General features: G+C 42.4%; 1 protein-coding gene across 1 annotated transcript in view; it reads left to right on the top strand.

Moving 5' to 3' along the window:
• The window catches only part of GABRA5 (gamma-aminobutyric acid type A receptor subunit alpha5), a 425,627-nt gene that overhangs the window by 1,278 nt on the left and 405,820 nt on the right, over positions 1–18,529 (top strand). Inside the window, exon 2 of the mRNA XM_073664538.1 lies at positions 2,185–2,342. Within this exon, the coding sequence (XP_073520639.1) occupies positions 2,260–2,342 (83 nt within the window). The 5' untranslated portion in view covers positions 2,185–2,259. The remainder of the gene's footprint in view (positions 1–2,184; positions 2,343–18,529) is intronic.

Raw genomic sequence — 18,529 nt, 5'->3', positions numbered from 1 at the left:
ACCAAGAGCAGCTCCATGCACTATGGCAGCTTCTAGATGAAGGTGTTTCACCTGTCAAGGTTCAGGTTCAGTATTACCCCTAATTAAAAGCTTACATTACTGTGTGTACAGTGTGTTACAGCAATTGGTTGGGGTTCAGGACTACAATAGTGGACAGCTACTGACATTACTATACCCTGCAGCTAAGTGTCCACACATGTCAGGGTATTTGTCAGTGCTCAGTACTGCAGGTAAGTGTACCTGTCAGAGCAATGGTCAGTGTTCAGGACTACACTAGTGATTACCTGTTACTACTTGTATTCCCTGCAGGTAAGTGTATAAAAAGGTTAGGGTACTTGTCAGTGTTCAGCACTACACTAGTGATTACCTGTTGTTACCTGTATAACCTGCAGTAAGTGTATCTGTTAGAGAAGTGGTCAGTGTTCAGGACTACAGTAGTGATTACCTGTTCTTACCTGTATTACCTGCAGGTAAGTGTATACCTGTCAGAGTAGTGGTCAGTGTTCAGTACTATACTAGTGATTACCTGTTGTTACTTGTATTACCTGCAGGTAAGTGTATACCTGTCAGAGTAGTGGTCAGTATTCAGGACTACACTAGTGATTAACTCTTATTACTTGTATTACCTGCAGGTAAGTGTACCTGTCAGAGCAATGGTCAGTGTTCAGGACTACAGTAGTGATTACCGGTTACTACTTGTATTCCCTGCAGGTAAGTGTATAAAAAGGTTAGGATACTTGTCAGTTTACAGCACTACACTAGTGATTACCTCCTATTACTCGTATTACCTGCAGATAAGTGTGTACCTGTCAGAGTAGTGGTCAGTGTTCAGGACTACAGTAGTGATTACTTCCTATTACTTTTATAGCCTGCAGATAAGTGTACCTGTCATGGTAAAGGTTAGTATTCAACAACAGAAGACACAAACAGAAGAAGACCCCTGTGTAAGAGCAATATATGGGCCCTTTGCAGTGCAACAGCTCATTATGATGCTTTGCAGGAGAAAGTGGGTCCCCCTACCTCTTGGGCCCCTATATGGCTGCACAGGTTGCACCAATGGTATGTTTGCCTGTGTTGTTCAGTATAACACTAGCTATTGCCTCCTATTACTGTGTAACCTGCAGGTAAGTGTAGCTGTCAGAGTAATGGTCAGTAGTCAGGACTACACTAGTGATTACCTCCTATTACTTGCAGGTAAGTGTACCTGTTAGATTAGTGGTTAGTGTTCAGGATTATACTATTGAATATCTCCAATTACTTGTTATTTGTATAGCTAGTAATTGGCTAGTTATTTGTATAATGTGAAGCTTTTTTTTAGCTTATAGCAGTGCCCCAGGGTTCAGTACTATCTCACTGGATAGATCCTGCAGAGTGTGTGTACATGTGAGAAATTAAATATGCAAATTAATGAAGCAGTTTGCATATTTAATTTCCCTAAGGAGCATTGCATGGCCTATAAGTCTCCTTACACCGGCATGTCAGACATATCACTCTCTACAAGGAGAGATGTTAACCCATAGTCCCCAGTCAGAGGCCTCTCATACCCGCAAATCAGATGTCATGCTTTGCATTGAGGAGGGGCAACACCCCAAAACACGTGTCTGTTAATAGAGATTCTGGTTTAGCTTGCCATAGTTATATGGCAAGGCTCGTTAAAGTGTCGATAATGACTTTTAGGATTGATACTTCCAATAGGTGGCACTAGAGTTCAAATCCTCTTCCTCCCTGAAGAGGCAATATGAATAGCTGTCAGAGTAATGGATTAAAGTTCAATGCTACCTCTGTGGACACCAAATACTGGTAGGACAGGTCATATTGGGATGAGGGAGCATTGTTAGCCATATTGATTATTTAACAGTGACATTTAGTGAAGGATACATAAGGTATTAATTATATTTCAGCTTTTCATAAACTAGCTTGATTGCCACAATTTTATTTAATTTATTTATTTATTTTACTCATTTATATGGCACCATTAATTCCATAGTGCTTTACAGACATCATTATTTGATTGCAGCCGCTATAACCTTTCCAAACCATTCTTCATATAAGGAAACGATTGATGAATGTGATATAATATCAAAACATATAAATATGGAATTTAGATGCTTAATAAACTGCATAAAGTTTGAATGCAAAAAATGCATAATTTATTCTCTAAAATATTTTGTCTTTCAAATTTAGAGTGGTCGTAGACAACATCATTCGCACCTAAATACAAGGCCATCCACTTATCTTTAACTCAGCTTCACACTGGAGATGGACTGTGTCAAGTCACCTTTCACTTTCATCAAAAAAATATTTGTGTCCTGTCTCATCTTCAGTTTGCACATTATGCCCAGGTAAGTAGAATTTCTAACTAGTTTTATCCTCGGCTCCTGCCACTTAATGCATTGAACAGCAAACTGGTCCATTATTTCTAAAAAAAAAATAATATAAAATAATAATGCATGGTCATAACTTTGAGAGTGTGTTCAACCATTCATAATTAGAAATTCATTGTAAAAGTTAATTAAAAGGAAACAATATGAATATGTTTAAGTAGTACCCATAAAAGTCCATTAGATGATTACATCATTGATCTACTGAACTACTGACATATCCTAAATATAAAGCTTAGATTTATATTTGATAATTACAATGAAATCGTAATTTTAGACTTAGTGATTTTACCTTACCTTGTAATACAGAGCCACAGCAGACCGAGCAATGTGTTCACAATTTAATATTGTAGAAGTTAAATGTCATTTCCATGAAGCACCCAACCATGTGATTCAAGAGGGCTCATTTCAGTTACACTGTTCACGTGATTAGCCAAGCTGTTATACATAATTTGTTTGGTGAAATGCCATTTATTGAAATGCCATGTCATGACATAGTTATTATTATTCAGTCAGTACTACAGACATCCACATCTTTGCAATATATCAACATAATGTGAATATGTGTTCGTGTGTGATCAATTCTAGAGATGAGTGAATCATTTGAAATTCGAATTTGCCGACTTTTTTCCCCAAAAAATTGATTTGCGATGAATAAATTTCAATACTAGAAAGCTTGTAATTGCCTCGGAAATCCACATGGGGGATAGGAGAGAGAACCTCGCTGACCATAAGATCTTACACCCCACAGTAGAGAGAGGGAGAGACAACCCTACTGACCATAACAACTTACACTACATAGGAGAGAGATAGATAGAGAGGGAGAGAGAGGACCACACTGACCAGAACAGCTTACACTATACTTGAGAGAGGGCCCCACTTCCCATAAAAGCTTACACTCTACAGGAGAGAGGGAGAGACAACCACACTGACCATAACAGATTAGACTATATATGAGAGAGGACCCCTCTGCCCATAAAAGTTTACACTCTACAGGAGAGAGGGAGAGACAACCCAACTGACCATAACAGCTTACACCATATAGGAGAGAGAAAAAGAGAGAGTGAGAGAGCGAGGACCCTACTGACCATAAGAGCTTACACTCTACAGGAGAGAGAGAGGGAGAGATGACCTCACTGACCATAACAGCTTAAACTACACATGAGAGAGGACCCCGCTGCCCATAAAAGCTTACACTCTACAGGAGAGAGAGAGGGAGAGACAACCCCACTGACCGTAACAGATTACACTATACAGGAGAGAGGAAGAGAGAGTTTGAATTCACTAATTTCTTCACAGATCGATTCAGTCATCTCTAATATATAGATTGTAAGCTTGCGAGCAGGGCCCTCAATCCTCCTGTAACTGTTGAAATGTGATAAATTGTATTGTTTATATTGTCAGTATATGTCCCTACTTAATTGTAAAGTGCTGCGGAATATGTTGGCGCTATATAAATAAAAATTATTATTATTATTAATCAATTCCATACATTTGATAAATTATTATTCAGTTGTAAATGTTAAGAGTAACCGTTGTTTCATTTTTCTTTTAGAAATCAGTAGTACACGTGAAAATAAGAAACTTTGTAATATATCTTAATAGAGAAATTTGCCTTTTCCTACTCTTACACTGATCAATCATTCTCAAATCCTCATTTCACAGGGACCATTTGTCTTTAGTCACTAAAGATTTTCTGATTACAGAAAAAAGAGTTGGCAGTTAGTGCTCATAAAATTCTATGAAGAACTGTAATGGTCATTTCAGGAGAACTTGCAGCAGAATGCCTGTGTTTTCCTCCTCCTCCCCACTCCCTTCTCCATAGAATTTCAAAAGCACCGTCTTCTCCTATCTCAACAATGGGGAAGTTGATTATCACTGAATACAGAGTTTAGGAGGAGGTGAAAGAAGCAAACTTCTCCAAGAAGGTATAATGCAAAGTTACTCTTTAAATCCCTTAGACCCCTTTCACACTGCGTTCTTTGCCATGTTCAGTGGTCCTGTCTGGGCTTATGTTCGAACCTCCCGCAAACTCGGATTCGGACTTATGCGGCGACGGGGCTATTGACTATAATGGTGCAGACAGAGTCAACATGTGCTCTGTTGTGCATAATTTTTGGGCATATGCGACTACTGGAGGCTGACATCCAGACATAGTAGACTGCATCTGGGTGTTTACCTTTAGTAGCACATGGTGACTCCGTCTGCACCATTATAGTCAATGGCCCCGCTGGTGCATATGCTCGAAACCCGTTTAGTGGGAGGTTCAAAGGTAAGCCCCGATGGGACCACTGGATGTGGCGAAGAATGCTGTGTGAAAGCACCCTTATGCAAAAAGGAAGAAGTAAGTACAGTAAGAGGATGAAAACGAATTTCAACCGTGGATATACAGTAAAAGCTTGACTTTGGTCACCTCCTGGGCTCTTGATATTTTATGGAAAACATCATAAGATTTACAATAGTTAACATGTAGTCATTCAAGCCCATTATATGATTCTTGTTGTTAAGGCATGCCACAATGATTTTACTATCCATCTTTAATATATATTTAAAAGTGTCTGCAGGTTTACAAGGTAACATTTCATGGGAAAGGAAGAGTCAAGTATATTACTGTAATATGCTAGTAGAATGTTCTTTGATAACAACCTGCCGTGCGTGCAATGATAACAATGTATTGTGACTGACGTCTAGTTAAATTTGATATAAATGCTAAGACATACTGACTCATGATTCAGTAATAAGCTACATACCTGTGACCTCGGAGTAATTTATATTATCTCTACGGTCACTGTGCTCTTCTGTTACTGATTTTCTCTAATGAAGAACAACACAGTGTTGTCAATGTAATCAGAGTAGCATTGAATAATTCTATAGATAACTGTGATTTTGATGAAGGCTGATATTTGTTTCGACAATGGTCCCAAGGTATGAGGTTATGATAGTATGAAATTCATACTATGAAGATTTGTGCAAAATCCAACCAGCATAGAAAAACACTTATTTAAAATCACCCACAGCACCGCACATACAGTAACAACAATTAATTCTCTATATAGGTTAACAATTGTGTTTAAAATCATCCTGACAGCTGATATATGCTTATATATGCTACCCGATCCACAGGCAGCATATATCAGACACTGGCTGTATGATCGCAACCAGGTATGTTTGACTATGAAATGCTGCGGCGTTACAGAGAAAAACACAGTTCAATTGCCGCCAGGGACCGAGCCGCGATGGAAACTAGTCGGACAGGTAGGTCCCTGGCAGCTTCTCGCCTCCCGCTGCCCTGCAGTAACGGTCCCTATGTACGGATATTGGGAGAGACCTGTCACTCCAGGGGAGCAGGAGAGAAGCCGCCAGGGACGGGCCTGTCTAACTAGTCTCCAGTAAGGCTTGATCCCTGCCAGATTTTAACTCCTTTACAAATCTGGACGTATAGGTACATCCAAGGTCGTCTCACTCGCTTTGATGCAGGCTCCGGTGTTGAGCCCACATCTTTCCCGGCATATGACAGCTGATTTGATCAGCTGTCATGTGCCTTTAACAGCCGCCGGTCAAATCACGATCCACACGCGGCTGTTAACATGTTAAATATCACTGTCAATCTCTGACAGCAACATTTAACTCGAGCATGCCGGAAGCGCGTCATAAGATTCGCCCATTGGCGCCCTGTCACATGATCGCGGGGTACGGATGGATTGTAATGACAGCCGGGGGTTTGTAGAAGACTCCCAAGCTTGTCATTGTACATCTCCTATAAAAGCTGAAGCCCTGCTATATGTAGCACAAATGATTGGAAGATCGCAGCCTCAAGTCTCCTAAGGGGAGTATTATTGAAGCAAGTAAAAAGTAAAAAAAAAAAATGTTTTAAAAAATATTAAAAAGTGCAAATCATCCCCCTTTTTCTTTATTCAAAATAAAACAATAAGAAAATACACATATTCGGTATCGCTGCATTCAAAAATGTCCGATCTATCAAAGTGTAAAGCAAATTAATTTGATCGGTGAACGGTATAATGAGAAAAAAATCAAAATGGCAGAATTACGTTTTTTTGGTCGCCGCAACACTTCAATAAAATGCAATAACAGATAATAAAAACACTGTATGTACCTTAAAATGGTATCAATAAAAATGTCAGCTCAGGATGCAAAAAATTAGCCCTCACACAGCCGCAGGTCACTACAAATGAAGACGCCTAGATTCTCGAAAAATGGTGCCTTTTTTTTTCTTATGGATTTCAGAATATTTTTTCACCACTTAAAAAAGAACCTATACATGTATGGTATCTGAGAACTCGTATTGACCTTCAAAATCATAATAGGCAGGTCAGTTTTAGCATTTAGTGACAATGGTAAATAAAAAAAAAAAAAACAATTGTGGAATTGCACTGTTTTTGCAATTTCACCGCACTTGGAATTTGTTTCTTGTTTCCAGTACACTATATGGTAAAATCAATGGTGTCGTTCTAAAGTACAACTCATCCCTCAAAAAACAAGCCATCACATGGCCATATTGATGGAAAAATAAAAAACGTATGGCTCTGGGAAGAAGGGGAGCAAAAAACAAAAACACAAAAACTGAAAATCGCAAGATGGTGAAGGGGTTAAACTATGTATTAACTGTCAGGTTACTAATAAGATCTCACAATCAAACCCTTCTAAGACATCCAGGTTATAGATTCTCAATAATCATTGAACATTTCTAACCATTCTTGTCAATCTTGAAGCATTGACAACCAAAGTACTATATTGGAACACACAAAAAAAGTTGAACATACCAAGTATAGAAGCTATAGATGCAACCTCTTTTTTTCTTTTTTTTGTAGTTCAATATAATGTTTTATTATATAACCTTTGTATTTATCATTTATCTCGTGGCTTTTTTCTTTATACAATATTGACAAGCTTCAAGAATGGAAGTGTTTAATGGTTACTCCTTCAATGGTTATGCTTCATTAAAACATGAGAAAGGGTAAAAGAGATTATGCATATCAATATAAGCTATAGGTGTAGCACATCCTTCTCTTCTTTTTGTGTTTCTATGAAGCATGCTAAAAATACGTCTTTAAAAATGAATAAATAAATTAAGGGTGTGTTTCTTTTTTCTAGAAAACCCTTTTCCCTTTTCTAAACAGTACAGTTTTTCCATTTCCCGTGTCTATAAGGAAAATGTAATATAGTATACACTAATTTTGATAAATTCAGACCATGTAATACCTATGCATGCCTAGTATATCAGAGTGGATTTTCTCTTCTCTTCTCATATACAATAGTAGAATTTGTGCTTGGTATTGCAGCTTTGTCCTATTCACTTTAATGAGACAAAGCTGTAATACTAAGGACAGATTCTACTAAAAGTACCAGTGTAAACAATGAAGTAGAAATTCCACTAGTAGGAAGACTGTGGCCTCAACAGAGAGCTAATTGGATTAAGACTGCCACCAATCTAGCGCTCTATCCTAAGGATATGCATCAATTTTAAAAAGTGGATAACCTGTTTAATGTCTGCAATCATTTTTTTTACATGAAATAATAATTTATGAACATAAATTACTGTAAAGGTGAACTTAGTTGTTCAAATTTTTGAGTAAAGAGTTACATGCAGTACTATGATAATTAATTGTGATATTAAGATGAGAAGTGACAAATAAACTCAGCAGTCTATCATCTGACAAATTCCAGTAAATTGAAATTTAAACTCTACCTGAAATTAGCTTTGGCTTGAAAGCCAACATCTTTGTTCTATTTCTTCATTACCTTACATTCACCATCTTCTTTCATTGTTAAAACCATCAACAAGCTGATGTTGAAAGATCTGTAAACTTAATTGTGTCTCTCTGTGCATAAAGTGTGGAACCAGCGTAGCACCGATGTTAATGAGCTGAGCTGTAGGACTATTAAGGCTTACCAGCCATAATTAAACTAAAAATAAATCCATAATCCATTACATCCTATCTGCAACCACTAACATGCCTAACGCTAGTTTCAAAGTAGTAACAGGATTTTTTTTTCACTACCAAAAGTAGTGGCATAAATTCTTCTGGCATGAATTTCATAAAGATCTATAAGATGGAGCCAAAAGTGTACTCTGTAGTGACATATGGTGCCATTGAAATGCACTGTATGATCCTTTAGAAGAAATATGTGACATACTGACTGAGTCGATGAGAGTGAGGCAGCAGGTCTGTCACCTAGCCCATCATGGTATTTTGAGAGTGATCTCTGCGTCTACTGTGTGGCATGCTTGCTGCCCTGCAATGGCTTGACCCTTGACGTTGTCTGTGCTTAGCTACTATTGCTGGCAGTTTGATTGCAACACAGTTATTTATATGTATTGGTGGGCAATAGGATCACTTGGTGCTCTATCTAAACACCTTAGTGATATCCTCTCTTTGCTTTTATATATTGCTCCTGGTGCATTTATTCCTGATTGATATGCTGTACTGGCTTCTGAATTCACCACTCTACTGTTTAACCCCTCAGATTCCTTATTGGACTTGACCCTGTACACCTTTTTGGCCTAAAATATGACTACCCTGGACTTGCCCCCTGCTATATTGCCTAAATTCCTGCTAGTTGATTTTGCCATTGTCCCTATCTCTGGTATTGACCCTGTTTGCTGATTATTCTGCTGTCAACCTGCTCCACTGGCCCACAGCTACTCTGTGGACTTAACATAGACGCCTCTGCCACAAAGGCCAGATAGGGGTGAAAATGAGAAAATCAGAGCATTCCCTGGGACCTGCTAAGCAGATTGACTTGCATCGTGTCTATTAAGAGTTGACAGATTTTCCATTACATAGTGACTTTAGGTGAGACTACTGGACTAATATACCAGGAATTAGATCATGTCACAATCTATTTCTTAATGACTTTATATTATTTTGTTTTAATGAAAAACATGTACTGTAGTAGCCCATATGTGCTGTAGTAATGATCGGTCCCGTACATATCAATAATACACCCATGTACATAGGCCTCTGAACAAATAATTCTAAGATATATATATATATAGAGAGAGAGAGATATATAGATATATGATTATACATGCAGTATATATATATATATATATATATATACAGTACAGACCAAAAGTTTGGACACACCTTCTCATTTAAAGATTTTTCTATATTTTCATGACTATGAAAATTGTACATTCACACTGAAGGCATCAAAACTATGAATTAACACATGTGGAATTATATACTTAACAAAAAAGTGTGAAACATCTGAAAATATGTCTTATATTCTAGGTTCTTCAAAGTAGCCACCTTTTGCTTTGATGACTGCTTTGCATACTCTTAGCATTCTCTTGATGAGCTTCAAGAGGTAGTCAGCGGAAATGGTTTTCACTTCACAGGTGTGCCCTGTCAGGTTTAATAAGTGGGATTTCTTGCCTTATAAATGGGGTTTTAACCCTCAGTTGTGTTGTGCAGAAGTCAGGTGGATACACAGCTGATAGTCCTACTGAATAGACTGTTAGAATTTGTATTATGGCAAGAAAAAAGCAGCTAAGTAAAGAAAAATGAGCGGCCATCATTGCTTTAAGAAATGAAGGTCAGTCAGTCCTGAGAAATTGGGCAAACTTTGAAAGTATCCCCAAGTGCAGTTGCAAAAACCATCAAGCGCTACAAAGAAACTGGCTCACATGAGGACCGCCTGTTATGATAGGCTACAAGCACTAAGGAAAGACAGGAGATCTGTCTCTACAATAGAACTATTCTAGATCCCTACGATGTAACGGGGAACCTGATCCTGCTATCAGACCCGCTAAAGTTCTCAGCTAGTCTGAACGAAGACATATAGATGTGAGGGAGGGATCCCTACAAGAACTAGGGACTGGGAGGAAGATGGACACCTCCTAGCAGAAATTGTAGCAGTAAAAAGACAAACACACAACATAGAACATAAAGGTCAAAAGACCTAGCTAAACTGACTGAGAAAGGTTACAAAGCACCCGGCTAGCTTAAGAGTAGAAATTACAATGAAGTCCAGCTTGGCCAGAAGGGCGGAGCAGGATTAAATAGACAAAAAGGTCATGTGACCAGCAAAATAGAAAAAACCTAACAGGAGAGTTCTAACAGTACCCCCTCTTATAAGAGGATCCTCCGGATCCCCTAGGCCCAGGCTTATCAGGAAACCTCTTGTGAAACGCTCTGACAAGTCTGGAAGCAGAAACATCATCCGCCCTCACCCATGAGTTATCCTGGGGACCGAAACCCTTCCAAGCGACGAGATACTGCAAACTCCCCCTATACCGTCTAGAATTAAGGATGCGGGAAATTTCATATTCCCCGTCCTCCACCACCGGAGGAACAGTGGCAGTGGCGTCTCTATCTGATACATCAGCTTTTTTCAATAGAGAAACATAAAACACCGGATTAATCTTCCAGGAGGTAGGAACCTCCAACCTAACAGCAGATTGGTTAACTACCTGAAGCACCTTAAAGGGCCCTACAAACTTGGGGCCCAATTTTTTAGAAGGAATCCTCAACCGCAGATTCTTAGAGGACAACCAAACCATGTCACCAACCGTAAACAAAACCTCTTGACGTTTCCTGTCAAAGTACCTCTTAGATTTTTTGTTAGCCTCCTGAAGATTACCACGCACATCTGTCCAAACTCTCTCCAAATCACCGGAAAAACTCTCCTCCTCAGGCACAGCTGATACCAATTTGGAGAATGACCCAAAAGACGGATGTCTCCCAGAACAACAAAAAAAAGGCGAACACACAGCAGAATAGGATGTATGGCTGTTAAGAGCAAATTCAGCAAGCGGCAGAAACTCAGACCACCCCTCTTGATTGTCTGCCACAAAACAACACAAGAACTGCTCAACATCCTGATTCTTCCTTTCTGTCTGGCCATTAGACTCAGGATGATATCCAGATGAAAACGACAAATGAACTCCCAACCTGTCACAAAAGGCACGCCAAAAACGAGCCACGAACTGAGGTCCCCTATCAGAAACAATGTCAGTAGGAACACCATGGAGTCTGACAATTTCCTTGACAAAGGCCTTTGCGAGTGTCTTAGCGCAGGGCAGTTTGATGAAAGGAACCAAGTGACACATCTTGCTAAAACGGTCCACGACCACCCAGATGACTGTGAAACCCTCAGAGGGGGGAAGGTCAGTAATAAAGTCCATAGCCACATGTGTCCAAGGTGCACTAGGAACCTCCAGAGGGCAAAGCAACCCCGCTGCAGCAGTATGTGAAGACTTGGATCTAGCACACACCATACATTGACGCACCCACTTAATGACTTCCTTCTGCCATCCAGGCCACCAAAAACTGCGACCCACAAGTTTCTTGGTCTCAGAAATTCCTGGATGACCTGCCAACCGAGACTCATGACACTCAACAAACAAATTTCTCCTAAAGGTCCTAGGCACAAACAACCTCCCATGGGGAGTGTTAGATGGGGCATTCTCTTGTGCTTTAAGAATCTCAACTTCCAAAACGGAGTCCAATGCAGCAATTACAACACCTTCTTGTAAAATGCTCCCCTCCTCCTCAGCACCGACCATGGGAGAAAAGCTGCGAGACAAAGCATCAGCTTTAACATTCTTGGTACCCGGGATGTAAGTAATGGAAAAATTAAACCGCGAGAAAAAAGGTGCCTACCTAGCCTGACGGGCATTCAAGCGCTTGGCAGCATCAAGATAGATCAGATTTTTATGATCAGTGAAAACCTGAATGGGAAATTCAGCACCTTCCAAGAGATGACGCCAGTGTTCAAATGCGAGTTTAATAGCCAGCAATTCCCGATTACCAATATCGTAATTAAGTTCAGTCTCAGAAAATTTTTTTGAAAAAAAGGCACAGGGATGTACTCCATCCTTGTTTTCCTGAGACAACACCGCACCGACCCCCACAGAAGAAGCATCAACCTCAACCAAAAACTGCTTAGTCACATCAGGCTGCATAAGGATGGGGGCAGAGCTGAACCTCTCCTTTAGAAACACAAACGCTTCAATGGCCTCAGTAGTCACCTGAGCCGTATTAGCACCTTTCCTGGTGAGATCGGTCAGTGGTTTAACAATAATAGAAACATTTTTAATGAATTTTCTGTAATAATTGATGAAACCCAAAAACCTCTGTATCGATTTCAAACCATTAGGCCTAGGCCATTCCTGCACAGCTTGAACTTTCACCGGGTCCATCTCAAAGCCCTCGCTGGATATAATGTAGCCCAAAAAACTAATTCTCTGTACAGCGAACTCACATTTCTCTAGCTTAGCAAAAAGCGAATTGTCAATTAATAACTGTAATACCTCACGTACGCTCCGCCAATGAGACTCCAGATCAGGCGAATAAATCAAAATGTCATCCAAATACACAACCACATTTTTGCCGATCAAAGGTCTAAGGATGTCATTAATAAGATTCTGAAAAAATGCTGGTGCATTGGTAAGACCAAAAGGCATAACCAGATTCTCAAAATGACCCACAGGAGTGTTAAAAGCAGTCTTCCATTCATAACCCTCCTTCATGCGCAACAAATTGTATGCCCCCCGGAGATCAATTTTAGACAACCACTTGGCCCCCACTAACTGGTTAAACAAATCAGGAATCAATGGCAGTGGGTAGGGATTACGTACAGTAATTTTATTAATCTCGCGAAAGTCCAGACAAGGACGTAAACCGCCATCCTTTTTTTTAACAAAAAAAAATCCAGCAGCCACAGGTGACTTAGAGGGTCTGATATGACCGGCGGCCAAGCTCGTCTGTATGTACTCCTCCAAAGCCTTTCTCTCAGGAATAGTAAGATTAAATAAACGACTTTTAGGAAGAGTCGCGCCAGGGACAAATTCAATGGTACAATCATAGTCTCTATGGGGAGGCAAAATTTGCGACTCCTCCTCAGAAAAAACTTTCCAAAAATCCTGAATAGGTACAGGTAATTCCCCTTTATCCGCAGCAGCAATGCACCCGTTACAACACTTGTCATAACACTTAGGGCTCCTGGACTTAATTTCATTAGTAGACCAATCCAGTACTGGATTGTGCAATTTTAACCAGGGTAACCCCAAAATTACTGGAGAAGGCAAATTATTTAATACTACCAAATCCAAATTTTCTTGGTGAATACCATTAATAGTGAGGGGAAATTCATAAACCTTGTGAGTAACACATTTCAAGGGAGAGCCATCGACAGATACCACGGCAATAGGGGATGACAAAGGTTTGGGTTTTAATTTAAGTTTTTCCAAGAATCCCCCATCAATCACATTCAGAATAGAACCACAATCCACAAATACCCAAAATTCAATTAATTCCTCCTGAGCTGCAGTAGTAGCAGAAAGAAATACCCCCTTAGTGTTTAAACAGGCTATACGGGCGTAACTGACCTTTTTTTTTTTTTTCTTTTTCACACAGTTCTTAATGAAATGGTCAGATTTTCCGCAATAAAAGCACAAACCTTCAGAAAACCTGCGGTCTTTTTCCTGAGAGCGGGGTGACATCGCCCCATTCTCCATCGGCTCTCCAATGTCAGTACAGACCCTCTCAAGACTAGGAGCTGACATGGCAAAGGATTTACTCTCATTAACCCTTGCACGCAGTCTCCTGTTCACCCGTATAGCTAATTGCATTGCCTCCTGCAAGTTTCCAGGTGTAGGATAAGCAATAAGCAGATCCTTAACCCTTTCACCTAGCCCAGCAAGAAACAAACTTTTCAGAGCTGAATCGTTCCACCCCACCTGAGCAGACCACCGACGGAAGTGAGTACAATAATTTTCCACATTACCTGATCCCTGTCTCAAAAGTCTCAATTCCGTCTCAGCTGATGAGACACGATCAGGATCATCATACAACAACCCCAAAGCAGAAAAAAACTATCCACTGATCTAAAGCACGGATCACTAGGTTGGAGAGAAAAGGCCCATCCCTGAGGTTCTTTGCGCAAAAGTGACATTATGAACCCTATGCGCTGTGATTCATCACCAGAGGATCTGGGTCTCAAACGAAAATACAATAATCAAGCATTTTTAAAGGAAAAAAAATCTTGTTGTTCACCAAAAAATAAATCAGGCAATCGTACCTTTGGCTCCACAAAATGCGCTCCAGAACAGCTACTCACGTGTTGTTGGAGCTCGGCCACCTCCAGAGAGAGTCCCTGCAGGCGTTGAGCCAAATCCTGAACCGACACCATGATGGAAACTGGAGGTCTTTCCTTAGAGAATTTTTTGGGCTGGACTTACTGTTATGATAGGCTACAAGCACTAAGGAAAGACAGGAGATCTGTCCCTACAATAGAACTAAGCTAGATCCCTACGATGTAACGGGGAACCTGATCCTGCGATCAGACCCGCTAAAGTCCTCAGCTAGTCTGAACGAAGACCTATAGATGTGAGGGAGGGATCCCTACAAGAACTAGGGACTGGGAGAAAGATGGACACCTCCTAGCAGAAATTGTAGCATAGCAGTAAAAAGACAAACACACATCATAGAACATAAAGGTCAAAAGACCTAGCTAAACTGACTGAGAAAGGTTGCAAAGCACCTGGCTAGCTTAAGAGTAGAAATTACAATGAAGTCCAGCATGGCCAGAAGGGCGGAGCAGGATTAAATAGGCAAAAAGGTCATGTGACCAGCAAAATAGAAAAAACCTAACAGGAGAGTTCTAACACCGCCCCAGGAAAGGAAGACCAAGAGTCACCTCTGCTTCTGAGGATAAGTTTATCCGAGTCACCAGCCTCAGAAATCGCAAGTTAACAGCAGCTCAGATTAGAGACCAGGTCAATGCCACACAAAATTCCAGCAGCAGACACATCTCTACAACAACTGTTAAGAGGAGACTTTGTGCAGCAGGCCTTCATGGTAAAATAGCTGCTAGGAAACCACTTCTAAGGACAGGCAACAAGCAGAAGAGACTTGTTTGGGCTAAAGAACACAAGGAATGGACATTAGACCAGTGGAAATCTGTGCTTTGGTCTGATGAGTCCAAATTTCAGATCTTTGGTTCAAACCACCGTGTCTTTGTGCGACGCAGAAAAGGTGAACGGATGGACTCTACATGCCTGCTTCCCACCGTGAAGCATGGAGGAGGAGGTGTGATGGTGTGGGGGTGCTTTGCTGGTGACACTGTTTGGGATTTATTCAAAATTGAAGGAATACTGAACCAGCATGGCTAACACAGCATCTTGCAGCGGCATGCTATTCCATCCTGTTTGCATTTAGTTGGACCATCATTTATTTTTCAACAGGACAATGACCCCAAACACACCTCCAGGCTGTGTAAGGGCTATTTGACCAAGAAGGAGAGTGATGGGGTGCTACGCCAGATGACCTGGCCTCCACAGTCACCAGACCTGAACCCAATCGAGATGGTTTGGGGTGAGCTGGACCGCAGAGTGAAGGAAAAAAGGGCCAACAAGTGCTAAGCATCTCTGGGAACTCCTTCAAGATTGTTGGAAGACCATTTCTGATGATTACCTCGTGAAGCTCATCAAGAGAATGCCAAGAGTGTGCAAAGCAGTCATCAAAGCAAAAGGTGGCTACTTTGAAGAACCTAGAATATAAGACATATTTTCAGTTGTTTCACACTTTTTTAAGTATATAATTCCACATGTGTTAATTCATAGTTTTGATGCCTTCAGTGTGAATGTACAATTTTCAAAGTCATGAAAATACAGAAAAATCTTTAAATGAGAAGGTGTGTCCAAACTTTTGGTCTGTACTGTATATATGTGCTTGAGAAATTCAGTCAAAACATTTCAGTTCTTTGTGAAGCTAGTATTGCTATTTGACTGGAACATACTGTACTAAAATATAACAATGTTGCGTTAATATGCATGCGAGGACTGCACAGTAGAGCAGATCATTTAAAAGCATCGTGAAATATTTGCCTACATAGTGTAACGGGTCCGGGAGGCAGAACCTCTGAGCTACTATACAAGGGGGCGGCCCTTGTAAGGGAGCGGGTGGCAGTCTCTGGATGAACGGACAGGGAGATACGGCAAGTGATCAGGGCAGTCTCTGGGTGAACGGACAGGGAGATACGGCAAGTGATCAGGGCAGTCTCTGGGTAAGGGGTAGGTACGACCTGTGATGGCAGAGCCTCCGGGTAGGCTAGCAGGCAGATGGTAGATGGGTGCTCCCAGGTGAGCAAGCGAGAGTCTCTGGAATAGCAGGTGGTCACGGCACGTGACGGCGGAGCCTCCGGGCTGGCAGGCAGGCAGGTAACGGAGAAGCGCTCCCAGGTGAGCGGGCAAGAGTCTCTGGAATAGCTGGTGGTCACCGCACGTGACAACGGGACCTCCGGGCTGGCAAGCAGGCAGGTAACGGAGATGCGCTCCCAGGTGAGCGGGCAAGAGTCTCTGAGATAGCTGGTGGTCACAGCACGTGACAACGGAGCCTCCGGGCTGGCAAGCAGGCAGGTAACGGAGAAGCGCTCCCAGGTGAGCGGGCAAGCTGGTCCATAGACAGACTGACCGGAGTAGTAAGGCAGACCGTCGGACCTCAGGCAAGCAGGCAGGTAGCTGATATGCGCTCCCAGGTGAGCGGGCAGGCTGGTCCTTAGACAGACTGACAGGAGTAGTAAGGCAGACCGTCGGACCTCAGACTGGCAGACAGGTAACAAGTATTCAGGCAGGAATCAGGCAGGTAACTGGCAGGTAACTGGCAGGTAACTGGCAACGGGACCTGAGGGCTGAAGCACAGGTGAGACACAGGTGCAAACAACATTGCTCGGGCACCTCCATTTTGGAGGAGGTGCCTTATATATGATGAAGTCCTCCGGCCATTGGCCGGGGACTCTTTAGGGCGGCGCGCGCGGCCCCTTTAAGAGGAGGGGAGCGCGCGCGCGCGCGCCCTAAGCACAGGGGCCGGGAAGGAGCGCGCGCCGAGAGCAGAGCAGGAGGAGGACGCCGGGACGGAGCGCGCGCTGACAGCAGAGCGGGGAGAGGACGCCGGGCACGGAGCAGAGCGGTGAGGGGAGCAGCGTCCCTGCCTAGCAGAGGGCAGGGACGCCAGCGCTACAGTACCCCCCCCTTTAGGCCCCCCCTTTTTTAGGCCAGACAGAAATTTAGCTAGGATGAGAGGGGCATGGATGTTCTCCCGGGGCTCCCACGTTCTCTCCTCAGGACCAAACCCCCTCCAATCTACCAGAAAAAAGGTCTTTCCTCTTACCCTTCTGCTGGCAAGAATGTTCTCTACCTCAAACTTGTCCTCAGCAGAAACCAGAGCAGGAGGCGTACCTGTAGACTTAGAAAAAGAGTTAAGTACCACAGGTTTGAGGAGAGATACATGGAAGGAGTTAGGGATCCGTAAGTTGGCCGGGAGTTTCAATTTATAGGCTACCGGGTTGATCTGACCGATGACCTCCAGTGGGCCGATGAACCGAGACCCTAACTTATAGGAAGGGATCTTGAGTCGGACATATTTGGACGAGAGCCAGACTTTATCCCCAGGACGGAATTGAGGAGGGTCCATCGCTAAATGCTGCCAGGGGGCAGCAGGTACTGGCAGAGGAAGAAGGCGGCCGGCCGACAGGTGTCTCGGAACTTTGTTGCGGGCGCAGGACACACAGGCAGAAACAAAGTCCATAACATCCTTGTGCAGGTTAGGCCACCAGTAGTGTCGGGTAATAAGCTGGAGGGTCTTTTTCCGACCGGCGTGGTCAGCTAGTTTAGACGAATGACCCCAGTGTAGGATTCTCTCCCGATCAGGTACCGATACGAACGTCTTACCAGGAGGGAGACAATTTAGACTCACGGGAGCCACCTGCATTACTCTGGCGGGATCGATGGGGCAGTCACATGGTCTATGAGGTGGTGATGTCTCTGCCTCCTCCTTAACAAAGACATCAGCACTAGACCAATAAGGAATCGGAAGTCCAGGTAGATTAGCTGGGATAGGAGAGGGACGGACGGAATGGACGGGAACCAGGCAGGTTTTATGACAGGCCTGTCCCCAGTGAAGGACTTCTCCGGTTTGCCAGTCAAGCACGGGTGCATGTCTCTGGAGCCAAGGCAGACCTAGCAAGAGGGCGTGAGAGAGACCAGGCAGAACGTGAAAGGAGATACTCTCTGAATGCAGCATTCCCACCTGCAGAGTAATGGATTCGGTGATGAATTGGATGGGGCGAGGTAAGAGGCCCCCATCCACGGCAACAACAGACAAGGGTACAGCCAGAGGTTT

The sequence above is a fragment of the Phyllobates terribilis genome, unplaced genomic scaffold (genome assembly GCF_046119375.1).
Source record: "Phyllobates terribilis strain yellow unplaced genomic scaffold, ASM4611937v1 Scaffold_2__4_contigs__length_985480577, whole genome shotgun sequence".
Taxonomy (NCBI): domain Eukaryota; kingdom Metazoa; phylum Chordata; class Amphibia; order Anura; family Dendrobatidae; genus Phyllobates; species Phyllobates terribilis.
The sequence above is the reverse complement of the archived record's forward strand: the minus strand, read 5'-3'. Positions and strand labels throughout refer to the sequence as shown.